This window comes from Mya arenaria, chromosome 4 (assembly GCF_026914265.1).
Source record: "Mya arenaria isolate MELC-2E11 chromosome 4, ASM2691426v1".
NCBI classification, from domain to species: Eukaryota; Metazoa; Mollusca; class Bivalvia; order Myida; family Myidae; genus Mya; species Mya arenaria.
Window position 1 is genome coordinate 26,111,313 of NC_069125.1, and position 27,601 is coordinate 26,138,913.

Below are 27,601 nucleotides of genomic sequence, written 5' to 3' on the forward strand. Positions count from 1 at the left end.
CGACTGGCCGAGGAAAAACTGAGATAAACCCTCCTTCTGGGGAAAACTCAGAAACCTCTGCCCGTTTGTCATCCAGATTTACAGGATTTGTCTCGTACCACTAGATGTCGGGCCTCATCACCCATAAGCTCCTTAACAAAGATGTATAGAAAAACATATAATTTTATGATTCATGTATACGTATTTTATCAATTCATACAAATGTACATTACATGATTATGTTCTTTGAAGAAAAATGAAAAACATATTTATCATTCCTATAATGAAATTGCATAGTAACTGAAAACCTTTCACAATAAACATTTTCTTGTAAAATTTAACAATCAATTCAATCGATGTGAACGGATCGGTTCCCCAAAGCTTTACATTCATATTCGCACGAATTCCTCGTGCTTATCAATCGCCACCTGGCGGTTATTACATTATAAACAAGGGAAATTAATTTCCTTCTAATTCGTTTTACTCAAACGTAGGAATTATATTTCCCTGAATACCATTCTATAACCTCCTATAGAAAACAACAAAATCAATACTTTTCAATGGTATTATTTTGGAAGTCACAGTGAGTGAAGCACTTGGGAAACCGATGAAGTTCAAAGAACGGGTAAGAGGATAATAATAACCAAATATTCTTAATATGATGATTTTTTCCAAATATACTCATAATTGACATGGAAATTTAATCTTCCGTTTACAAACTAAATACCGATTTCAAACAATAAAGAAACCTTTACACGTGTCTTTGTTTAATAGATTCACTTAATTAACACCATGTTTTTGACAACTCCATCGTTGAACACATTTGTTTCTCCAGCAGGTCTTAATCAATGTTCACTGCTTTTGATATCGTCAATGTCAGGAGCAATTTGTCCGAATAATTTCATCTCATATATCCGTATAATATATCATAAACAGCATATCATGTATAGTCAGTATACATTTCGGATAAAATCATCCTTCATTTCAAATCAATTGAATCCTTTTTCAACAGTTGAAATTGACACAAGGTAGAATGAGTTCTAGCTATGTTAATTATCGAACTGTCTCTTATGGGCTTACTATACAGATTTATACCAAATACGTATCATTCATGAATACTGTACTTAAACCCATACAGTTGCAAGAGCGAAAGTCGCAAAACACTTGAGGCACTTCAACCTGATGAAAATGAATATATTATAATAGTAAAAACTTTAGCAGGCAAAATATCCCTTCTCCCTAAACCGTAAATTGATTCCTACTTTTCCAACTGAATGAATAACTTTCGTTCGAGAATAATACGTTTTGCCATCCACTTCTTTAGCAATTCAGGGAGAAGATCCACCTTGCCCGCCAAGCCTTCTGGTAAACCATCTGGTAAAATGTCATCCTTATGCATCTGCAAAAATAGACGTTTACACGAAAATGTTTCTGCAAAACCATCATTTATAATTTATTCACATAAATTAGTTCAGTTAACAATCATGGATTATGACTGATGCTATAACAATATGTTTCAACATATAATAACTGTACTGGTGAAGCCACCGTGTACTACAATTCATTCATTTCTGGCCAAGCCGCCTATGAATGTCTCTCAAGGCGAAGCCGCCTTAGCTCAGCGAAGCCGCTTTTGTACATTTATGCAAAGGGAGGTTATAAAATCCATATTAGTTTTCATCTACAAAATATTCTCCCTTAAAATCAATCAACAATATTTGATATGAATATCCCATTTGGACACAATAATGGCCAAAACATTGCTGACTTCCAATAAAGAACTACCAAAACTCCCTTTACTCGATCATTTTTTTTAGTTTGCGTATGACTCTAAAAAAGGCATCCGTCCCTGTTGAAGACGGATTCCAAGACCTAGAGAAAAATACTGTCAATTTAGCATTGTGTTCTGATGCAAACCAGTCTACTTCTTATATGCCAAACCTCTGAATAAATATGTCCAAAATTTCAAACGAGATACCCCAATCATAATAATCCACTATTCTAGATAAGAAGTCTGCCCTTTCATTTTGGTATCTCGGTATCCATTCTAACTCAAGCGAGATTGAATTTTTCAAACTTTGAAGATACTAATAGCTATATCCTGGAGAATTATTACATTCATATAAATCAACAAAACATCAATATTTACATATAAACTAGTACTGGTGAAACCACCGTGTACTATAATCATTCATTTCTGACGATCCCGCCATGAATCAGTGGATGCCGTTTTAAATAACTTCATAACAGTATCTATATATTAACTACTACTGGTGATTCCACCGTGAACTAAAATGATTCATCTCTGGCGATTCCGCCATGAATCAGGGTTGCCGTTTTAAATAACTTCATAACAGTATCTTTATATTAACTAGTACTAGTGATTCCACCGTGTACTAAAATGATTCATCACTGGCGATTCCGCCATAAATCAGCGATGCCGCTTATTATAACTTCATATGTTTCACATCCGGCCATTCTGTCGTTAAATCATCAATGTTGAATCATCAATGTTGCTTTTATAACTTTATAACAATATTTACATAAAAACTATTACTGGTAAAACCACTGTGTACTATAACAAGTAAGCTCTTTCGATTCCTCCATGAATCATAAATGTTGATTTTACACATTTAAAACAATATTTACATTCATATACTATTACTGGTATTACCACCGTGTTCTAAAACGAATCAGCTTTTTGACGATTCCGTAATGACTCTTCAATATCGTTTGTTAAAATCTTTATAACAATAATTACATATAAACTATTACTGGTGATGCCACTGTGTACTATAACAAAACATCTCTGACGATGCTTCCATGAATCAGCAATGCCGGTTTTTATAAGTTTATAACAATATTTGCATATTAACAAGTACCTGTATCATGACAAACAGCCACTTCAGACAAAGTACCCCATTCATCATACATGTGTTCTCCATACTATTCAATATCTTTCAAAACCAAAAACTCTTTTTGTAAACAATGTAATTGTTTTACGAAAAAATATCAAATCTGGACATACCAAATTAGCCCAATCAATCTTTCATGACATTTTACGAGCAGTTTTATTTAAAAACTTACTACTTTTGATAATCCTTGCGTATAACATAGAAATGCCTTTCCTACCGAATTTGAAATATTGTGAAAATTAATGTATATACACTTTTATATACAGTAAGTACTTGAATATGTCGGTAATATCACACCATTTACAAACTGAATATTGAATAATAAGTATATGAATTCCTTTTATATCGAACACATTTAACTGACATACACACGGACAGACTCCATAACGCTCCATACGCCTCATCATTGAACTTAAAGCCAATGGCTCTGCCATAATTATCATAATTTTTAATGCTTTGCAGATTTAACAGCATTGCTTAAAATCTTTCTCTTTCAATTCAGATCTGATTGAATTTTATTTATAATACTTATCTTTTATGTTGCCTGTATGGCCACAACTATGGGTGACGCTGTCTGGTGATATTATAACAGAAAAACCCAACAGTCGAGGGAAATACACCGGAAGCGTGGCACGTGAACAGGCGATGACATCAACCCAAAAAAGTTGTCACGAGATGACCAGCTTGACCAGCGCATGCGTTCACACCCACGTGGTTGAACCGCGGAATACTGTAGTCCCGACTTCTTTGTTTTGCATCATTATCCAACGTGTAGCTCGCAAAACAGAAATAAAATGTCACCTAAATATTCTTTAATAATATGTCAACGAAAAACACTCTTTATTAGTAAAACTCGAAGCACTAAATATGAAAATAGCGGAAATATTTTCTCTAGAACAAATTTATCGATGCTTTTAAAAACAAAAGAACATTTTCTCACTAGTAACACAGTACATATGAACTGAATAAACTCATCATTTCTAAATTTTTCACTTTTCTACTACGTATATTGAATAATTATGATCAAACATGTAATTCGTAATAACATATAAATCAACAAACATATTTTCAATACGACTTACCCTCTGCACGAGGATTTAAACCATGCTTTATACGGCCTATTCAGTAAACACGGACTGCTGGCCCAGGGGCGTAGCTTCCTATAGGCCGTGTAGGCCGCGGCCTACACATTATTTAGAAAAACCGAAAAAATAAAAATGCCAAATCTGCAATAAAAACTGAAGGTATAGGAGGGTGAGGGGCTAAAAGATGAAATTCCGACAAATGCGCTTTAATATATAGAAAACCTGGTATTTCAAATATATCGTTTTCCTTTGCTCTAAAGTACATTTTTACGCGACATTAATGTTTCGTATATAATTTATCGAAAGTTGCATACCAGTAGTCTGCGCGTTGACGCCTTACATTAAACATTACCAATCGGCTTGGTGAAAGTTTGCGGGCGCTTTATTATTGAAATTGTAAACGGTCTGGCGCCAATATTGCCGAACATATTCCTACGTATCCTGATTTCGATAGTCTCACTTTGACTTCAATTGATAGAAATACCAAACAACAACTGCTAGAAGGAACTTCGCAATCATGCCTCCAGTATCAGTTTCCACCCGAGTGTCCGAACTATGATGGACACAGTTCAGGACATTGGATTCTTGTTCAATTTTTCAGCAAATCTTCTAGCAGCGTTTCAGGACGAGCTTTCTAGAGAAGTCGCAACGAAAGAGGAAATAAACCGGCGCACTAAGCTTCGCTCGTTATGTGAGACACGATGGTTCAGTCGTGCGGACGCACTCGAAACGTTCCAAAATGCGTTTCCCGTAGTGTTCCACGCACTTGAAACTAGTATTGAAGACGGAGACGAGAAGGCCGGCCAGTATTTGTCCGCTGTACTGCGCTTTGAATTCATAATCACACTTGTAGTGGCGCAACATATTGGGTACTACCGTGAACCTGACAAATCTTCTTCAGAAGGAAGGCAATGATCTACTACGCGCTGTTGAAGAAACAAACGTCATTGTCAAATTGTGCAATGACTGGAGGGCTGATTCTGATGTATAGAATGGACTGTACATGAAAGCAACGGATATAAGATCAGGCTTCGACATTCAACCATCAATGCCAAGAAGAGTTGGTTGACAGCAAAACAGAGCAAATCTTGAGGTGCAAACACCATCTGACTACTTCAGATTAACCTTGTACAATGTCTTCAAAGACAGATACAGTGCACAACATTTATTGCCTTCAAAGCTTGAAATTCTGCAGAGCGACATGCTGCCATCAATTTATGCTGCTAAGGCGCCTAATCGCCACGAAACATTTGACACATTTAAAACAGAATGGAATGTGAGATGGAGCATCACAGCCGCAAGTTTATCTAGACTACAAGAGACCACGAAGCAGACCAACAAGGACCTGTATCCTAGCATATTTACAATATTCGAGGTTCTTCTTACTATGCCACCTACATCAGCTTCTTGTGAAAGGTCGTTTAGTGGAATGAAACGAATATAAAACTTCCTGCAAACGACAATGAAAAGCGACAGGTTGTCATCATTGACCCTAATCCACAGCCACAAGAGCATGATCATAGATGTTGACCGCGTCATCAATGTGTTTGCGTCGCGAAAATGCCGGAAGTTAGAGTTTTTTTTAATGATCCCGGAAAGTCAACTGTGCTGTAGAACCGACGTTATTTGCACAATTAATGCCATATATATATATATATATATATATATGTGGCATTAATTGTGCAAATACACATATGATTAACTTTGATTTTGGCAACAAAATGCATTAATATTGAGTGAAATTTAATTAATTAAATGTTCAATGTTTTAGTTCTATGGCCTGTTTTCTTTAGCTAAAATACGTACAAAATTAAGTTAAGGTAAAACATAATGATTTCGTTGCTCTCTTTAATGTTTAAATTTACAACAACGTAATATACGCCAAAACGCACCTACAATCACCTAGCTAAGCAAAATTTCCGGGGGTGGGGAGCATGTCCCCGGGCACCCTAAAACGTGGCCTACACAAATATTTTCGTCAAGCTACGCCCCTGGCTGCATACTGCCCGGTACGACCTCAAATTTAACAATCAATTGAATCGATGTGAACGGATCGGTTCCCCAAAGCTGAATGCCTTTACATTCATATTCGCACGAATTCCTCGTGCTTATCAATCGCCACCTGGCGGTTATTACATTATAAACAAGGGAAATTAATTTCCTTCTAATTCGTTTTACTCAAACGTAGGAAATTATATTATCCAACAGTTTAATTCAATGTCATTAGACCGCCCTTCCTTGATGTGCCAGATGTACACAACAGCTTAATGCAATGAGATTTGGTCTGATAGATGCACTAAATGCATACAAAGTTAAATGCAATGGCTCTCGGTCTGCCAGATGCACCAAATATATAAGGGTTACTGCAATGACTATTGGTCAGCCACCATCTCCGTGGCCCAGTGGTTAAGGCATCCGCCTACGGAGCGGGAGGTCGTGGGTTCGATCGCGGGCAAGGGAGCTACTTGTACCAACTTTTAACGTCTTTCGGTATGACGCATACCGAAAGACGTTAAAAGTTGGTACAAGTAGCTCCCTTGCATGGCGCTCAGCATTTAAAGGGTAGTGCTTGGAAAAGTGGTGTACTCAGTGCCGGTTTAACCCAGGAAAGTTGTATCACGTGTATCGGTGCTTTACAACGAGCACGTTAAAGAACCAAGCGGTCTCTTCGCAAAGAGCTAGGGTATCGCACCCGGATCTCTTGTATTTCACTCTGTTTCTTTAAGACTTCCAATGTCTGGATTTGACATTGCGAATTGCTGTCACTTCTATCTCATGTCACTTATGGCATTTAAACACAATTTAAGTCATGATGGCGTCACGGCGGGGTCAAGCCATAATGCAGCCAATGGGGGCGGGCAGACTTTGATAAACTCAAATAAACAAACAAACAAACAAACAAACAATTGGTCTGCCAGATGTAACATCGTATACGATGGCTGAATGGAATGATATTTGCTCTGCCTGATGTATCATGTGTATACAATGGTTAAATGGACTGGCATTTGGTCTGCCTGATGCACCAGATGGTTGTGCATATTTCCCTCTGAATATGTGTCAAGTTTCATTGAAATACCGTGAGTAGTTTATCATTTATTCTCCAGACAAGGGTGGCGACTTTATTGTCTTCCTTCGGAGTACATACTTTTTTTAAAAACAACATGAAAAAAGTTATTATCTAGCATACTATTATACATTTTGACACTGTGGATAATTGCTTAAAGCTAGTGCTAAATGTTACTTTCGCTATTGGAGAAAAACAACCAAAAGTGCATGCCAACACTCTTATGTTTTAACAGTTGATCATGGGGCGTAACTGTTTTACTACACATCAGGGAACAGTCACTGGCAACATGTGCACCTAGTTTCGTTTCAATATCTTGAACGGTTTAGGTCAAAGAAAAAAAATACCCCCCCACCCCCAACTGACGGCCAAAGCCTTATGCAATACCTGATAACAAATATCATTTAGTCATTAGGATTACTAAAGTCAAAGACTTGGGGGATTATTGAATTTTGTGCTAAATAATGGCAAATTATTGTTAGTATTTTGAGTTCAATTATATTACAATTAAAACTACAGGGACAAGGGCTCATTGGTCGAAAACTATTAAGAGGCCCAAGGCAAGGGCCCTAAGGAAAATGAACTGGTGACACATCATTAAAAAAGTACAAACAGCATAAGCATCACAATTAAAAATGATGGCTTTAGAACTGGATTTCTTATGACTCCAAAGATATTTAACTAGCCACATGCAGGATCATCTCTGGCAAAGACAAGAATTTCCCTAGTGCACGTGATCGGCATCCACAACTTCATTTTCTTGCTAGGGACCCCTATTTCAAAATAATTCTTGGGGCTTCCAGAATAAAAACATGTGTTGAGTATAAACTGATGATTGGGATTCAATAAAATTGTCAACCACTAGGATAAAAGCACCCCTAGCTGAAAACTCCTTTGGAAAATTCTGTAGTGTTAACTTCTGAAATCATAAGATAGAAATAAGATTCGAGCGTTGTAAGGTTCATATGAGATTTATTCCAAACAAAATATACAACTAAAAATTATAAATATCCTTGTATTATGCAAATATAATATACCTGAACAAAAGCCAACTTTTCGAACATTCTAAGAAGAAGAGATGAAAAAAGTTGCATGTAAAATTGCTAAATTTCAAAACACAAAATAAATGCCCTTTAACAGCAATAAATTGCAAATGATTTAATAAACTTAATAAAATATGAATTAGCGATACATGTATTGTTATGTCTATCTGTTGTTAAACATAATCAATGCTAAAATTGAAAGAAAATTGCATAAAAAAAACGAAAAAATAAAACACATTTTGAAAGGATTAACTACATACAGCATGCCTCGATATTTTTAGATAAAGTGTGTGTACTAGTAAAGAATATATATTTACATAGATTATTTCGATCTTTGAAATTAATAACCCACATTTCTTAACTTGTAAAATGTAAGGATTGTGATACTTCATACAATTCCATTGCATAAATTTTCTTTTTATATATTTGATTTTTTTCCTGGCTTCCTTTCAGGACGATCTGTACTAGTTTTGCAAATATGAACAAGAGATGTTTGTCAAACATTATGCCCCCCCCCCCTGAGCGCCATGTTGTCAGGATTATATGGACAATTGAATGAAATATGCATGGACCGAAATGACAGCTGATTTGTTGCCGTTAAGGCAGTTTTAAGATTATGACCATTAAAGTGTGAGGATAGAGTGTGTTATGACCATGACCTTTGACTCTATGAACTCAAAATCCAGAGTCATCAGCTGGTCACCAGAAACCTAAATGTTAAGTTTGAGGGCCATTGGTGCAGGCATTGTCAAGTTATCACACAGACAAGTTTTTTTCGTTCAAGGTCACTGTGACCTTGACCTTTGACCCAATGACCCCTTAAATCATAAGGGGTCATCTACAAGTCAGATGCAACTCTAAGTCAAGTTTGAAGGCCATGGGTTCAGGCATTGTTGAGTTTTCACTCGGACAACCTTTTACCTTTCAAGATCACTGTGACCTTGACTTTTGGCTCTATGAATCCAAAAATCAAGGGTGATCTACTGGTCAGGCTTAACATCCATGTCAAGTTTAATGATCATAGGTTCAGGCATTGTTGAGATATCAGTGGGAGAAGATTTGTTAACTTTTTTGCGTTTAAGGTTACTGTGACATTGACCTTGGCCTGATGACCCCCAAAGTCGATAGGGGTCATCTACTGGGCAGGCCCAACCTTCATGTCAAGTTTGATGACCATAGGTCCAGGAATTGTCGAGTTCGCTTTCAAGGTCACTGTGACCTTTGACCCCTAAAATCAATAGGGGTCATCTACTGGTCAGGCCCAACCTCCATGTCAAGTTTGAGGGCCTTGGGTGCAGGCAATGTTGAGTTATCACTCGGACAACCTTTTATCATTCAAGGTCACTGTCACCTTGACCTTTGGCCCAATGACCCCTAAAATCAATAGGGACCATCTTCTGGCCAGGCCCAACCTCCAAGTCAAGTTTGAGGGCCATGGGTGCAGGCATTGTCGAGTTATCACTCGGATAACCTTTTACCATTCCAGGTCACTGTGACCTTGACCTTTGGCCAGATGACCCCCAAAAACCATAGGGGTCATCTCTTGGTCAGGCCAATTCTCCAAGTCAAGTTTGAGGGCCATGGGTGCAGGCATTGTCGAGTTATCACTCGGAAAACCATTTACCATTCAAGGTGACTGTGACCTTGACCTTTGGCCAGATGACCCCCAAAAACAAAAGGGGTCATGTACTGGTCAGGCCCAATTCCAAGTCGAGTTTGAGGGCCATGGGTGCAGGCATTGTCAAGTTATCACACGGAAAACCTTTAACCATTCAAGGTGACTGTGACCTTGACCTTTGGCCAGATGACCCCCAAAAACAAAAGGGGTCATGTACTGGTCAGGCCCAATTCCAAGTCGAGTTTGAGGGCCATGGGTGCAGGCATTGTCAAGTTATCACACGGAAAACCTTTAACCATTCAAGGTGACTGTGACCTTGACCTTTGGCCCGATGACCCCCAAAAACAATAGGAGTCTTCTACTGGTCAGGCCCAACCTCCAATTCAATTATGAGGGCCATGGGTGCAGGCATTGTCGAATTATCACTCGGACAACCTTTTACCATTCAAGGTCACTGTGACCTTGACCTTTGCCCGATGACACCCCAAAACAATAGGGGTCATCTACTGGTCAGGCCCAACCTCCAATTCAATTATGAGGGCCATGGGTGCCGGCATTGTTGAGTTATCACTCGGTCATCCTTTTACCATTCAAGGTGACTGTGACCTTGACCTTTCACCCGATGAGCCCCCAAAACAATAGGAGTCTTCTACTGGTCAGGCCCAACCTCCAATTCAAATATGAGGGCCATGGGTGCAGGCATTGTCAAGTTATCACTCGGACAACCTTTTACCATTCAAGGTCACTGTGACCTTGACCTTTGGCCTGATAACCCCCAAAACAATAGGGGTCATCTACTGGTCAGGCCCAACCTCCATATCAAGTTTGAGGGCCATGGGTGCAGGCATTGTTGAGTTATCACTCGGACAAGCTTTAAAATTATTTTACCATTAAAGGTCACTGTGACCTTGACCTTTGACCCGATGACCCCCAAAATCAATAGGGGTCATCTACTGGTCAGGCCCAACCTTCATGTGAAGTTTGATGATCATACGTCCAGGAATTGTTTAGTTATCACTTGGACAAGCTTTGGTCTACCGACGGACCGACCGACCGACCGACATACCGACATGCCTGTGCAAAGCAATATACCCCTCTTCTTCGAAGGGGGGCATAATTAAATAAAGCTCTCAGTGGCTAATTTATGTTGTATATATTTGTAAATAGAACATGGCACGATGCAACAATTTATATTATATATATTTCTCGTAAACAGGAAAAAAACAATAAAAGTAAATATTACCATAACAAATGTGATCACTAACTAGCATAATATACGAGCAATCTCCATATAACAGATGACATGAAATAACAAATATGAACGAAATCTACTCTTACACACAGTCCTGAAAAAACACACAAAAAAACTCATGAATATACAATCATGCAGTCAGAGTAACAAGCTGATCAATAAAACAAAAATAAACTATTATTTTACCCTCTTCCAAAATTAAGAGAAATAACATGTACCAAAACCACATAAACGAGATTGCCAAACACGTGTACGAGTATTTCCATTTAAAGTTGCAGTTGAGTTGGCGAAACTACACTTAAAACGTATACTTGTAGCTTGCTAATACCCTCATAAGTCCCATTCTATGAGATATCGCAGTTTTCAATATAACCTTGTACAATGTACAAATACCTGTGTGATGTAGAAAAGACAAAGAAGCCCACACGTATATGTACCCATTCAAGTGCCATTTCCCAACCTCAATGATATCTGCAAAACACATTTTAAACTGACCCAAAAAGAAAATTCACGTGGTCCCTGTTTCTGAACCTATCGCGATATCGTAATCTAAAATGACTTTTTTCTTCTAAATCAGGTTTAACTTCTCTGTTCACACTTTTTCCACAACTAATACACACAGGGTTATCACTCAAATTAACTCCCTTTGTTAATAATTCTCTCCCTTGATTTCCAAGTTCCTTCCCTTGAATGATAGGTTGTCTCCCTTGAGTGAGTTCTTCTGACCAGCTAGAATCTGTGAGCAGTAACTGTCGTTTTACAAGATTGGCGTACATCCCCTTTGCTTGCAGAAGCTCTAGGTGAGAGCCTTGCTCCATCACCTAAAATTTATATTTCAAACATGAATGCAACACTCAAAAATTGTTTAATCAAGAATAAGAAACTCTTTGGATGATAAAAATGTACAGTGTACTAGAACACTTAATGGTGTCAATCTGCATGTCGCATTAATGTCAGCCAAGGCTATCAGAAATGTTTGCGACTACCGCGCAGAAATTGTTAAATTTATGTATTCAAAATCAAAAAACATAAATATGCCGGCGAGAAAAATCCAGTGGGTATAGCGTCGGCTTCTAGCAGTCGCATTTGTGCACTGAGGTGCCAATCGGTTAAAATGAGAAAGAAGTTAAGATGAAAAAGCACAACTGAGTGCCAGACCTCGTGATAACCAAAAATCACTTAATTCAAATCGTGTGTTCTACGTGAAAAAAACGAGACAACAGCTTTCTTAATTTCCTTACCTGTCCCTTATCAATGACGATAATCTTATCCGCCCTCTCCACGGTGCTTAACCTATGTGCGATGACAATAACTGTGCGTCCTGCCATATTCCTGTAGAGCGCCTGCTGCACGAGAAACTCGGACTCGGCATCCAGTGCGCTCGTAGCCTCGTCAAGTAACAGGACACGTGGCTTCCTCAGTAGGGCTCGGGCAATTGCAATTCGTTGTTTTTGGCCCCCTGGTAAAATATAGTGTACTTGATTTCAACATATTATATTCAACATATCTCTCTATGTAAATATATATTGTACACGTTAAATACAATTTCGATATTTGCATTAATATATTGAATCGGATTGAAATGAAAGCATAGCTTATAAAGTTTCTCTCTGTGAGAATTAAATTACACATTATGCAGAATAATGAGAAGGTTAGACGATTTCAATTACATGTATATGTTGTTAATGAAAACATGCCGACTATTAGCTTAAGAAAACGAAAGAATGCGTTTGAATTTATGTATAAGAATGATGATTTTGGCAACAAAAAGAAGAAAAGAGAGCATGGATGAAAACAAAAGTAGACAGAGTGAGAATAGTATGCAAGTTTGATGATAGTTAGATTGATGATAGTTGGGTACATATACCGTTTGTTGGAAAGGGTCAAGTCTGGGAATATAAGATAATCAGAAGTGTTTCGAGTCTTGTAAGAAGTTATGAACAAAACTGAAGATTTTAGAGTTGCTCTCGTTGTTAAGGGTGGGATCACTATTGAGAATGATATCAATGTCAACACGTGTGATTTTAGACATATCACGAATTAAAGTTTGTCCAATATCCGTATACAAGGGACAATGCAGGAAGGAGTGAGTGCTACTTTCAACTTCCCCACATTCGCATAGAGCAGAAATTATTATGTTTTTGCAAAGCAGGTGATAGTTAAGGGCACTACAACTAGTACGCAGTCGAGTGTGGAGTACCTGCAAGCGCAGCTACCGTTTTAATAGTATGGAGGGCAGACTGAAGATTGATTAGAAATAGATCTCTTGAAAGAAGCAATAGAAGGGCTGTCCCGCACATCCCGAGAAAGTTCATTCCATGCACGCACAGAAGAAGGAAGGAAAAAGGAAAAGTAAGAACTAGTACATGACATAACCGTTCTTGTATTAGATGCATTTCGTAGTGGATAATTATGAGAACTAACAGTTTGGGGTGTAAGGGATGATAAATACTCAGGTACAAGGCCGTTGTCCATTTTATAGAAGAGAAATAGTTTGTGATTGAGTCGTCTCTCTGAAGAACAGAAATAGATACTAGCTTTGTTGCCCCACATACGATTCTACCGGCCTCATTTTGGATCTTTTGAAGTTCAGTTTTTTCGTAGTCTGTACAATTATCCCAGACTGTATCAGCATATTCAAGAATTGGGCGAATGTATGAAAAATAGATAATTTCTAGACATTTTCTGTCCAAACAGAATTTTAGCTTTCGCCTGATGCATATGCTTTTGAGAGCTTTACTTCTAATGTACTCAAAGTGCTCGTGCCAAGTACAGTCACTTGAAAGGACAAACCAAGATGTTTGTGCGAGTTTGTTTCTGAAATTAGTTGACCATACATAGTTAACTCGGGATAGAAACGAGGTTGTCGTTTTCGGGAAAACAAATTTGACATAGTGTGCTTGTTGAAAAGTTCTTGTCTTTTATTAACCATTTAATGGGTTGAAGTAGAAAACCCATAGCACTGGTGTACGCTAGTAATACATATGCCACCTTAAGCTAAACAACAAATAAATACCACCATTATTTCTAAGCAAACTTGAGGGGTTCGGGGGGGGGGGTATAATTCTTCTAATATTGATAATTTATGTCATAATTCTTCTAATATTGATAATTTATGTCGATAAAAGGACCTTTTATAGGTTAAAAACAACAACCATATGATAGTACTGGTATCGTTTGATTAAAGTGAATGTATATTTATAATTACATGGACAATTGTTTGTTATAATTACGTAGACAATTGTTTGTTTCAGTGTAACATTGCGATAAATTGCACCTAGTGAACTCTTAAAAATTCTAAGTAAAAGGAATATTTACTTTAAAGTAGTGAAATATCATTTTGTTCATTTTCCAACTTGCAAAGTGAAACAGAAATATTCAGTCTGAGAAGATAACTTTTGACCCCCCCTTCCCCCCAAAAAAAAATGTGTATTACAAAAGACGGTCTTAATAATATGCTCTTTTTCAGAATTCAGTTATTTTGATGGAGTGTCAAACCTGCCAATGATTGGTAATCACAGGGTAGATTATATTTACCTGCCATAACATATGCCCATACCTGACATTTGCACTCCTTTCTCTCCAGCCTGTGTATTGTATCCATCTTTTAGTTCCGAGATAAACTTGTGGGCGTTGGCCATCTCCGCAGCTTCCTGGACACTGGACATTGTCCACTCATGATCAGCTAGGCCATACCGGATATTCTCCTCTATGGTCCGAGCATACAACACCGGTTCCTGGCCCACCAGGGAAATCTGTAATAAACACAAATAACGATGAGCTCCCGAATGAAATCAATGGTCACCTTGACCACCCATGGCAAGCTATATCATACCAGATATTCTTATCAAGAATCCGAACATACAACATTAGCTTTCAGCCATCTGTATGGATATCTGTAAAACAGAATAACACATAGTAACCGTTATGGTCTCGTCCCAGTAGGGATATCTCTAATACAGTTTAACACAATGCGACATCTATATGCTTTCGATATCAAGGGTCACTTGGTAATTGAGACACTCATGGTCAGCTAGGTCGCAATGGATTATAAGTATCTTCCATGACTGAGAGTGTAACATAGACTCATCCCAACCTGAGCATTAGCTGTTAAGTGGCAACGAGGTTTGCAGAGTTTCCGCAGAACACCCTGCGCGAGGGTTGGAAAGAACCTATCTAACACTAGCGGCTATGGTAGATGCTTTTTCTCCCACCTCAGTTAAACAAAATAAAGTTAAAATGTATTTTTTTCGCTGGAACTCTAGTGTGCGTTGTGAAAACAATGTGCGTATCGATATGTGATAATTCGTGGTTGTCATGGATATGCGCGCAATGATTCAGATTATGTAAATAGTCAAATCGTTCTTTAATTAGTCCTGAGGAGAGTGCAGAATTATTTCTTGAATGCTGCAGGCAAACTTTTTATGGTGCCATTTGAAGCGAGATATAACTAATTTGGATTTTAAATATTTTCACAAGACAAATTGAATGTTTCCATGATGCTACAGATTACGGTCTTCAACAAGGGAGGTTATTGAGTGATGACAATAAAAATGGAGTTCCAAACGGGTACTTATTTTATCTTTGCCCGTGAGCAAGATAAGGATTTCCAGCACGGCCAAATTATTAGATAAACTTATCTGAGTTGGGAGAAAAGAATATCCAGCATGGCCAAATATTTGGATCTACTTTGTCTGAGATGGGACAAATTCTCATCTATGTTCGTGGAAAACAAAACTGGCTCCGGGACCACTAGGAATGTTTTAGAAAACAAAACAAAGGGTACACCAAGCGGATGCCAACCCTTCTATGTTTGTTGTTCCAACTGATAAGAGATACAATTCAAGATTTATTTAAAATAGCCAATTGGCATTATATATATATGTGTATATTGCCACTAGTAATATAATATGTGCACTAAAAGGGTTTTATGATAATATGAGAAATGTTTTTTAGTTTTAGTTACGGTTTAAGTTATGACTACACGGTCTCAAAGGCTTCCAATTGCAATATCCATTTCATTATATGACAACTATTAGTATTAGTATGGAAGCTGGGTTTTTTCACTAGATGTTTGGAACATGAAATGGATAGGCACGTTATGAAATGTATTATAGTTTTACATATGTCGTTGGTTAAAACATATCACATATTTTTCTTTCAAACAATGTAAAAATGTTAAAGGGCAGATTTGTCAATAAGAATTTGCCAGATGCGGCTCATTTGTTTGCATTGGGATGACAAAATATCATTATTTCTCTTCTTTTGAATACTTGTTTTTGGAAAATAGTTTTTTCTAAGGAAATCAACCATAAAGAACTAAACATTGATTCCGATAAATTCCGTAGTAAGGGACAAATAGGTAAGGCAACTAAATAAGATAACGTATATAATTAAGTTTTGATTTAAACAAAAATTATTTAAAGGTTTAAAGTACAACTTTAAAATCAAATATAGCAGGAGCTTAAGAAAATAAAGGTTTATTAAAATGAATTAGTATTGTTTACAAATCAATTCTTTGTATGAAAAGGATGCAGTTATGGAGGATAGCTTGCACAATCTACTGGATCAGCCCCGACACTTCCTTTTGCTGTTCGGAAAATAGAATGAAAATGCTCCCTGAAGTCGTTTCGTCCCTCATGCACAGAGTTCCTGTTCTCACAGTTCATGCTCCATAGCATACCCAGGAGACATGCTCTCAAGGATAAAAGTAGCATGCCTTCCTCTGTCCGCACGGAGACTGATGAGGATGAGAAGTGTACTGCCACCTTGTTTAGTTTATAAAGAACTACTGCATCAATCAAGAACCTCTCTTGTGTGGAATTTGATTCGTCGAAAATGATTATCAATCAGCTTGTATTAAATTATGTTGACATTTTAAATGGGGGAAAAGATATTTTGTGAACTTTCGGATCTCATTCTATATTCCAGGTTTTTGAATTTGCACATCCCTTATTTGAAATTAGGTTTAAAAAAGGTTTAATAATTTTGTTGGCTTCTTTTTTGTTACGTTTGGGGAATGAAAAGAGTTAAAAAGTAAAAACGAAATATCTGAGTAAAATTGCGACTATATTTACCTGCTTATGCAGAAATCTATGATCATATGTGTGTATGGGCCGTCCATCTAGGAGCACCTGTCCACTGTCTGTCTCGTAGAAGTGCTCCAGCAGGTTTACGCACGACGTCTTGCCCCCACCACTACAGCCAACCAATGCTATGACCTCACCGGGACATACCGAAAAACTGAGGTTCTGTGATATAAAATCATTTAATTATATTTACTAAATATGATTATCGGAGGGATAAACACCAAGTTTCATACGATGTGATATTTAACAAGAACACTTTAATCAGATGCTAACGTTCATCCGTCTTTTAGTCATTTTAGGGAAATATCTCAAGAAATACTCGATCATAGGAATTGTTTAACATGTGCATTTTGGCACAATGGGAGTGTGTATAAGTTTCATGTTCATATCTAAGACATTTTCTAAGGTTTGGCCAACATTAAATTGTTTGCATGACAGTGTCAAAGTCTGAGGCATCAATCTATGACTATTCATTCCCTGATCTCTTTAAAAAACAAACAAGCAAATCATTGGACTTTCTTAAGTTTATAAACGGTTCAGTTTTCAAGATGACTTCTTGACCATTGCATGAGTAAAATAACAAATCGTACAGCTATTCACACAGAATTTATTATTTTTGGAAATGGCATGAAAGTTTCAATGCATTGAAATTCTGTGGATCATGACAATTCAAATGCAAAGAACTGAAATCACTGGAATATTCCAGTTCATGTACTTTAAACCTTGGGAACCTGCTCATCAAGCCTAAATGGGCAGGTGAGACACACGTCCCTGAACAAAATACGGCTCTGCACTCTGTGACATGACTGGATTCCTTTGCGAAGATAAACTCACCTATATATTACATGTTCATACCTTGAGTACCTGTACATCAGGCCTGGATGGGTAGGTGAAACAGACGTCCCTGAACTCAATATGGCCCTGCACTTGATCACATGACTGGGAATTTTGGTCACACTTGGACTGTTTCCCTTGCTGACGTTGGTCACCCTGATGATGTACATCCGGTTCTTGGTCTTTGGATCCTTGGTCATGTATGGCTGGTACACGGTCTATGTACTCGAACACCTTCTCTGAGGCACCAGCTGCCTCCATCAGACCAGTGTATACAAAGCCCATAGACTGGAAAACATGTTACCAAACAGAGGATTACGAGCACTTACAGTGAGTTAAAATATGTAGATTATGAGGGATCATGCCTTTACCAAGAAACATATGAATAAAACAGGATTATAATGCAGACTACACATTGAATCGATATATTAGCCAGTATTATTATATGAAAATGTTAGACTCATTTGGAACGGTTATCCTGTACACCTATGGTATTGCTTTTAACAAAAAAATATTTGGCATTTACAACAAACTGTTAAAGTTGAATTGATTTTTATATCAGTGTACCCATTTTTTATACTTCCAGCTTAAAATAATTCTGAGTAATAGCCACAGAAAGGGTATTGAAGAATGTGGTGATACTTAAGCATGCAGTTCCAAACTTACATTGAGACAATCCCCAAGCTGAATTTGGTAGAGTATAAAGGAGATAAGGGTTCCTCCAGTTAGATGACCACTGATAACGAGATGACCACCATAGTACAGCACTGCTACGGTAAGACCTAGTTCAAACCACTGAAACATATAAGTAAAGATCCCCCAGTTAAAACATAGTATTATACTGAATTTATTGCAACAACCCCAAGCTATAACGGGTCAAGTCTACAGGAGAAAGGAGTTCCTCAAGTAATACGTCCATCTATAACAAAATGACAATCAAAGTACAGCACTGCTATTGTAGGACCTAACTTAAACCACTGAAACAGAGCATATGTCTGAAATACATTGAGAAGATCCCCCAGTTGAAACAGCGCATATCACTGAATATATGGAGACATCCCAACCTGTAATTAGAAAGTAGATGTACCTGTAACTTATATACATTCAGCGCGCTCGACTACGCCACTATGACTTAGAAGTGAATACAATATTAAACCATGTAATATTACCAAGTTTGGTCCCTTTATGTCAAACCTAACTAAAATTATTCGATACATAAGGTGACTTTGATGCTGCCCTCCCACCAGCCCGCCCAAACAATGACACAAGTCATTCAAATAACTTGATTTCCCATTATGAAAATGTGGTTAAGAATATACAAATATGCCTTTCAAAAGAAAAAAAAGAAAACAACAACAACAAAAAAACCAAGGGCCATAATTTGTATTTAGGGTAAAATGGAGTTATGTTACTTGTTGTAAGATGGTCGTAAATAATTTTGAATTTTATAAAACGCATTGAATGAATGGTATAGAAGTTTTTTTTATTAAAATCCCATCTTGCCCTTAACATTTTCTTGCCTAAAACTTTATTTAGTCAATCAGGGGCCATAACTTGTATTAAGGATATGGAGTTATGTAACCTCATTGGGTAACGGTCCTGAACAATTGTGTGAATTATGAAGGGTATAGAAGTAATTAATAAATATCCCAACCTGCCCTAAGTTCCATAGTCAATCAGGGGCCATAATTTGTATAAAAGATAATATGAAGTTATCTAACCTCATTATGTGATGGCTCTGAACAACTGTGTGTTGTATTAAGTCAATTGAATGAATGGTATTGGAGTTTTAAGTGAAAATCCCAACTTGCCCTAAAACTTTAACCTGCCCTAAAACTTTAACCTAAGTCCATCAGGGGCCATAACTTGTATTAAGGATAATATGGGGTTATGTAACCTCATTGTGTGATGGTCCTGAACAACTGTGTAAAGTATTAAGTCAATTGAACAAAGGGTATAGAAGTTATTAATAAATATCCCAACCTGCCCTAAAACTTTAACCTAAGTTCCATAGTCAATCATGGGCCATAATCTGTGTAAAGAATAATATGGAGTTATCTAACCTCATCATGTGATGGCCCTGAACAACTGTGTGAAGTATTAAGTCAATTGAATGAAGGGTATTGGACTTATAAGTGAAAATCCCAACTTGCCCTAAAACTTCAACCGGACGCCGACGCTGGGCCGAGTAGTATAGCCCACCTATTCTTCGAATAGTTGAGCTAAAAACTATTAAGAGTTCATTATTCATTAAATAATTGATATTAACCACTATCTAATCGTTTCAATGTTAGCAGCCAAAATAGCATGTGGACAACTTATCCAACATTAATGTAAGTGTCCGATGCGTCCAATTGTATAAAACTGGTCGATTCTTTAGTTTAGATTAAAGTCGCCAAAAAGATATTCATTGGTCAAATTCTTTTTCAAATACTCTCTGTTGACCAATGAAATTGCTTTTATGTGAACACTAGCTTAAGGATAACCTGTTTTATACAATTGACTGCATACTCTCACGGTCATTTTGTGGCAATAGATGTTCAGAGAAAATAAAGTTTCACATTTCACTTACCATGGAGCATATGGTGTACCCAGAGTACATGAAGGCCTGTTTCATGTAGAGTTTGAATGTTTCTGCAAGCTTGTCCGCATACCTCAGTACTTCCCCCACCTCGTTAGCGAAGCTTCGGACCGTCCTCATAGTGGAGCAAGCCTCTTCCGCTACATTGTTGGCCTCTGCTAGGCTGTTCTGGACCTTCTCGGCTAGAACCTGAGACAAATGTTGAGTCACATGTTTGCCAAAACTGATAGGTTTCCTGTTACAAATAAGTTAATCTTTACATCTTCTGGGCCAAATAATTAAGCTGCTTTTCATCTCCTGAGCAAAAAGATCAAGCTTCTCGTTTTTGTTTAGGTTTTGAGTTTGTAAATTGTCTGTAATGTTCTTGTTGAGTTTCCTAGTCTAGTTTTTTTCAATTATATTTGGTAAATTTTCAGATATAGCTGTGCAGTAAAAACTAATATAGCTATAAATTAGACACAAAAAACTTAAAACATGTAAAGACATATATGCTCGTGACAGATGTATTCAGGTATTAAGTATAATTAGTTAACTCTGTTATATTTATTAACAGACTATTATCCTATTTTAATCATCTGACTGTTTGAAAGACAATGGGTGTCTGGTCAATTTAACAATTCAATTCCATACCTTATAATATTTTCCATACACATTTGAGATACCGATAATGAGAGGCAGTCCAATCAATGTGACAACAGTCAGTTGCCATGACAATTTCATCATGAAGAATACCACGCCCCCCGCCTTTATGAAATTTCGCAGGAAGATGTTCACATTGAGTGCGAGGGCGTCACTCATTGTGGTCGTATCGGAAGTGAGGCGAGATGTTATGTCTCCTGTGAATCAGATATTAAAAATATTTTCACCAAAATTTCTCAACAAATCATTGTTTCTGAAGAAAATGTACACATTTAGAGCAAGGGTATCAATCATTGTGGTCGTGTCGGAGGTGAGGCGAAATGTTATATCTCTTGAGAAGCATATGTTACACAAATGTATCAGTAATTTAACCCAAATATATGAACTAATCATTGTTTCTCAAGAAATTGTACGCAATGAGGGCAATGGCATCATTCATTGTAGTCGTGTCGGAGGTAAGGCAAGATGACAACATATATCCTGTGAATAAGATCATTTTGATTATATAAAAAGTAAATTATTTCTCAATGATAACGAAACATTTCATTATAACGTTGTATTGATCACACTCGTTGGTATAACATTAAAAAAGAATATGTATTTTATTGCAGAGAAACAAATGTATCCGCAGCAAACTCGCTCCTCCTTTTTGGTATTCCTGATTATGAATCTAACATGTTGTTTCATTTTCAGACAATCATTAATAACCTACAATGATTAGTTTAAATGTAATACAAATATTCATATAACAAAAGCATATATTGTGATACAAACATTACTATACCTGTCTGCATTGTAGTCGATCAATTATTTTTCATCTTCATTGAATTATCATTAGAAAGAAACCTTATTCTCCACACCTGTCTGAACTTTGTCAAAGAATCCAATCTCTTGTCTGAGGATGGCTGTGAACAGGGTATTCCTGATACGGATGTTGATTTTCCGCACTGCTATGAATAGACACAGGCCGCGGATACCGGCTGCAAGGGCACTGTAAAGTTAAATATTGAAGCATCACTATAATTTTTACTTACAAACATAAAATATTTTATCTTAATAAATCTACAGACTTCAAAAAACTTAAGCACCGATCATGATCGTCTAATGTTTATTGATTTTCATTGAAAATGTGAATTAACTCAATATTTTAGGGCAAATTTGTAGGCCTAGATACACAAGCGCAACTGTTTCTGGCAACAACTGTAGTAAGATGCATGCAAACAACTATTTAGTAATAGCTATGTTTAAAAAATGGCACAAAAAGCCTAAAGCAACAATGACATTTGATGCTGTGGCATTTTCTAAAAAGAAATTGAACATTAAGAATACTAACATACCTTCCAGCGGAAATGAGAGCCATGATGACAATGGCATGGGTAAACTCAGCCTGAGATTTGTCTATCACGATACCATCGACCACCCGTCCAGTGTAGAAGGGGATAAAAATCTCACCTAGGAAAACATGGAAAACACATTAAAATAGCCAATATCACTCCTGTTAAATGACATCGATGAAGTTTGCCTAGGACTTGTTGATATCAGTATTATCAACAGTCCGCCCAGGAGTCCAGTTTATGTAGTTGGGGAAGAATAATTCTAAAGAGGAAAATAAAGTAACGATGTTTCATGCCAATCGAACAACTTTTAAAACCATTCATACAACATATTATTTCTATGATCTAAAATGCAATTACTTAACAGTGTGGTCTGGCCAGGTACTTCTAGTGGTGGTGATGTGTCAAGTACAAGATACCTCTTTAACTGTGTGAGTAGTTCGCTCCACAAACTTTTATCAACAGGTACAGCAACCTTACAGTGACTCAAATATACACATCTTCAAACTTTGTTTGCATGTGTTTAATTATAGCATTCAATGTACATGCACGTATATGGACATATAGTCTATTCCATGTTTTACGGCGTACTATACCTGTTGCAGATAAGGTGAGGAATACAAAGCCAGTGGCGATCAGTGGCCAGTCTGGCATTGAGAATTTAACGATTCGCAGCACCGTTCCTTTCTTTACCTTTGAAGGTGCTGAAACAAAATACCATATTCTACAATAATGAAGCATCAAAATTGTTTCAGCAGATAACTATAAAGGATAATACTGTATATGCCTTTGAAATGAAAGCACCGGATTTTTTAATGGCAGTGTTTTTAACTGAATACTGTTCCTTACACTCCTACATGAATAAAAGTTCATTCTCATGAGTACTTTCAAACAGTGACAATAGAGAAATTCAATGAGATTTATAAAATCCAATTACCTGAACTTACCCGCTTTTTCTTTTCCATTTCCACTGTCATTGTTGTCATCATTCTGTAGATGCTTATCTTCAAATCCATCTGTATCTGCGTTTATCAACAACGTGTGATGTGAAGCATCATACTTGACGTTTCCAACTGCTCTCCATTGAAATATCACACATGTATCCGCAAATAACGTCCATCCAAACAAAGCCCAGAACCACTTATCGCCCATAAGTGTTTCATTTTCCGAGACACAAAGAAGTTTCACCAGTGTAAATATTGAGAAAATACATGAAAGACCAATTGTAAAATACAGCTTGGACTGAATTTTTGCTGAGGCATCTTGTTTACCCCATATAGCTCCTATCACAATACCCATAATCACAGATGTTCTCACAATGACCAGAGACCACACATCAAACGTTGAGCGAGAAAACGAAAACATGGAAAATGCATAGGAAAAAGTGTCATTAAACTGATTGCCATGGGAATATAAAACGGTCGTCACAGTCAGATCGATCAATGAAATCATGAAAACTATTAACAAATTCATAAGCCTCTTCATTTTCGCTTCAGCTTAGTAGAACACAAGAGATAAAATGAACAGAAATTTACTTTAATTACCGAAAATAGAACCGGGATATTGTATATAAGTATGTTTTGTCTGTGGATTAAAACTAAATACTGGTAAAACAGTCAGGAATTAGAAGAAAACATATCTAAAACTATTATATTTACAAAAGAAATCAAGTCTCGATTCTACAACATTTTCATTATGAGACGTCCCTATATTTAATCAAGGTGTCCTCCATCTTTGAGGTTCACTCTCTTAGACAAGAAAACTGCGCCAACAATGGTGGCGACGACAACAAAGAATACAAAGATGTAGAACGATTCCTCATCAAAAACATCCTCAAATGACGGAATATGACGGGTAAGGTGTTCCACTATCTTTTGTTTTGCAGAGTCTTTGGGCAACATCGTCAATCTGGAAGAAATAATAAATAGTGATTATGATTTCCATACATAAAATATATTTGGTCTTCACTAATTATATACCCGGTATTTAAAGGAGTCATCACCTCATCAGACTCAGACTCAATGTCAAATTTGATGACCGTATGTCCATTCTATGAATGCTATGAGTAATCACTCGGAAAAGCTTTGACAACCTTTTTGCATTAAAAAGGCAACTGTGCCCTTGACCTTTGGGCTTGATGAAACCTTAATTTAATACTGAATAGGGGTCTATCGGTCAGGCCCAACCTTCATGTTAAGTCTGATGACCACAGGGCCAGGAATTGTTAAGTTTTTGTTCAGGGTCACTGTGGCAATGACCTTAGACCCCTTAAATTAATGGGGCTCATCTACTGGTCAGGCCCAGCTTCAATTTTTAGTTTGATAAACATATTTCAAGGCATTGTTGAGTTATCACTCGACAAGCTTTGACAACCTTTTTGTGTTCAAGGTCATTGTGACCTTGACCTCTAACCCGATGATCCCTTAAATCAATAGGGGTCATCTACTGTACATGGTCCAAGTTGAATTGCTTTAGCTTTAAAAATAAGAAAGTAGGTTAAAATGCCACAGTCAATGTCATTAGAGGACACTATTGATACTTGTTCACAAAACTATACACATGGTCCAAATTTGACTGCTGTAGCTTAAAAAATAAGAATGTAGGTCTAGAGGTCAAAGTCAATGTCACCCAAGAGCAGCATTGATATTTGTTTTAAAAACTGTACACATGGTCTTAATTTCATTGCTGTAGCTTCAAAAATAAGAAAGTAGGTCAAAAGGTCACAGTCAATGTCATCCAAGCACAAACATTAATATTTGTTTTCAAAATTGTTCACATGGTCCAAATGTCATTGCTGTACCTTTAAAAATAAGAAATAATGTCAAAAGACTGAGGCTACTTGGTAGAGGACTTTCCTTTGATGCTATGTAACAAATATCAAAAGTCTAGGTTTTAAAAAAGAATACATTGAAAGTTTTTTTATATATATAAGTATATATGGGGAAATTAAGACCCCTGAAGAATGGCAAGTCTACGACCCCAGGGCATAATTTGAAAAATATTGGTAGTACATGCTTAATGTACATACAAGATATCAAGGGTCTTGGCCTAGCAGCTTCAGAATGGCAGATTTCCCTTAATTAGTATATTTACATTTACCATTTATTTCAAAATCATGAAAGTTAAAACTGCCACCCATAAACCAATTTTACAGTTTACTTTTTATACATCAGATAGCAGTAATTGATTCATATCATTCAAAGATTTCACTCCACCTGATTATACAAGATACTATAACATTACCCAACACATTGCCATTAATCATACATGCCATATTTTCTGGAGACCATTCAGGGGGATTTGTTCAAAATGCTGAAAATTTAGGGGGATTTTGGTTGTATTCAGGGGGATTTTTTAGCAGGTTTTTAGTTGGCAAAATTTTAAAGTATTTTAGACGCAAGTATGAAAAAGTGTATTCACATATAGTTTGCTTTGAAAACCTCTTAACTTTTTCATTATACAGAATTATTTTATGTCATGATTTATCTTTTTTTTTATGATACACTGTCATGTCATACTGTAATGCACTTGCAGAACAAAATATGGCATTAAATCTTTTATTCAAAAATATGTACAAAATTTGTTTAAAGATATTTATTTGGGAAAATTTAAATGAACAACAATAATAATAATAATAATAATATGAAGTACAGAGATGTATAAGGGATAGGAAAACAAAAATTAAGAACACTACTAAGAATTATTCTTGCCAGGAAAAAACTTTTCCCCATTACAAACTGAAACAACTCTTAAATAAGCAGTTGCTCAATAATATAAGCATTATAATTATTTTAACTAATTTATACAAGTATTTTGAAGATAAAAAATCAAGAGGTAAGATAAAAAAAATAAAAAAAATCTCCTTCTGTTGTGTGAGTCCGTACAGTTGGGCAGCGATTTCAGTCAGCTAGCATTTAACAAAAATATAAGTAAACAACAACAACAAGATACAAGTTGTATTAATTCATGTTCATATTCAGATAGTTATATTGTTCACCTATTCTTAAGGATGACAGATATTTTTTAATATGTTTAAAACACATGAAAAGAGCATGTATGAATTGCATTGCTGAATGCATATAGCTTTTCTGGTGATGATATACCATAACAAAAAATGTTCATGAAGTAGCATTTCGAAAAAAAAAAAAAATTATGATTTTGATATGGCAAATCCTTCACATAAAATTGTTTTGTACCAAAAGTGGGTAGTTTTTCAAATCAGAATTCCGGGTTATAGCGCATATTGCAACAATAAAATATCATAAAAAAAACAAAAAATATGACCAGACAATGTTATTTTGTATTTGTTCTGTGCACAAAAAATAAATATCCAACAAATAATTATAATTTTAATTTGTTTTTCATTTCAACAGTCGAAACTTAGCAATATATGAAGGTCACCTACAAGGCTTTGGTATACAGGTATTCAACAATCAGACTACCTCGGAGATAACCCAAGTTGTTACGTTTGTATTAACAAGGTTCATCTCAAAGCTAGCGGGAGATGGCCGAATTGTTACAATTGGCATAATTGTTGTCTGTGTCAGTCAAGTTTCGTTTAGTTTGAAAGGAAAAATTCTGTGTTGTAATGCATTTCAAGCTTGTTTTGTGCAAAATATACTGGCACTTAAATTGTAAAATGTGTATATAAATCTTTATTATCCATGTCAAACATAAAAAACTTCTGTAAATACAATTTCAATATCCGTTTAGACGTTAGGGATTAGAAGAATCTCGAATAAGTTATAACACGTATTTTTGTGTACTACAACACACTGTAATGTCATAAATTAGTGTAAATACATCTTCAATGTAAAATGTATAGTTACTGGTACTTTTATAAGGGACATAGGATAAAAATATACACACCGTTCGCCACTGTACAGCTAAATTCAAGCCAAAGCAGTTGAACAACTTAGATTACGAACTAAGCATTTTGTAAATAACAATGACAACTTTTTACATAAGGGAGATAATTATAGTTAAAGATGCGACAGACAACAGAAAAGGCAGAGAGCAAACACGGTTAATCAGTAGCCTCCCTTGACGACATCGGCCCCCCGCATAGTTATAGTAAAAATTGCAGACAGTAATAGCGATTCGTATCTTCCTTCTATGATATTGGCACCACACCGCAGTCGGGTGGTTTTAGTAATATCATTTATCCA

At 36.5% G+C, this 27,601-nt stretch overlaps 1 protein-coding gene across 1 annotated transcript; it reads right to left on the bottom strand.

Moving 5' to 3' along the window:
- Window positions 1-8,044: 8,044 nt before the first annotated feature.
- Window positions 8,045-27,420, bottom strand: LOC128231889 (ABC-type oligopeptide transporter ABCB9-like). The gene is made up of 13 exons (XM_052945142.1): window positions 27,303-27,420; window positions 23,381-24,341; window positions 23,030-23,137; window positions 22,437-22,551; window positions 21,960-22,090; window positions 21,091-21,296; window positions 20,452-20,649; window positions 18,546-18,674; window positions 17,901-18,167; window positions 17,034-17,207; window positions 14,516-14,711; window positions 12,198-12,415; window positions 8,045-11,777 (listed from the first exon to the last, which is right to left on the bottom strand). The coding sequence occupies exons 2-13, from the start codon at window positions 23,916-23,918 to the stop codon at window positions 11,442-11,444; spliced, it is 2,616 nt and encodes an 871-aa protein (XP_052801102.1). The 5' UTR covers window positions 23,919-24,341; window positions 27,303-27,420; the 3' UTR covers window positions 8,045-11,441.
- Between the last annotated feature and the right edge of the window lie 181 nt (window positions 27,421-27,601).

Bases quoted from the DNA above. Each gene is read 5' to 3' on its own strand.
- LOC128231889 (XM_052945142.1), bottom strand. From the start codon at position 23,918: ATGAAGAGGCTTATGAATTTGTTAATAGTTTTCATGATTTCATTGATC. The intron at 23,138-23,380 runs GTAAGTTCAGGT...ATTTTGTTTCAG, and splicing joins AAATGGAAAAGAAAAAGCGG to CACCTTCAAAGGTAAAGAAA. The intron at 11,778-12,197 runs GTAAGGAAATTA...TATAAATTTTAG, and splicing joins TCGTCATTGATAAGGGACAG to GTGATGGAGCAAGGCTCTCA.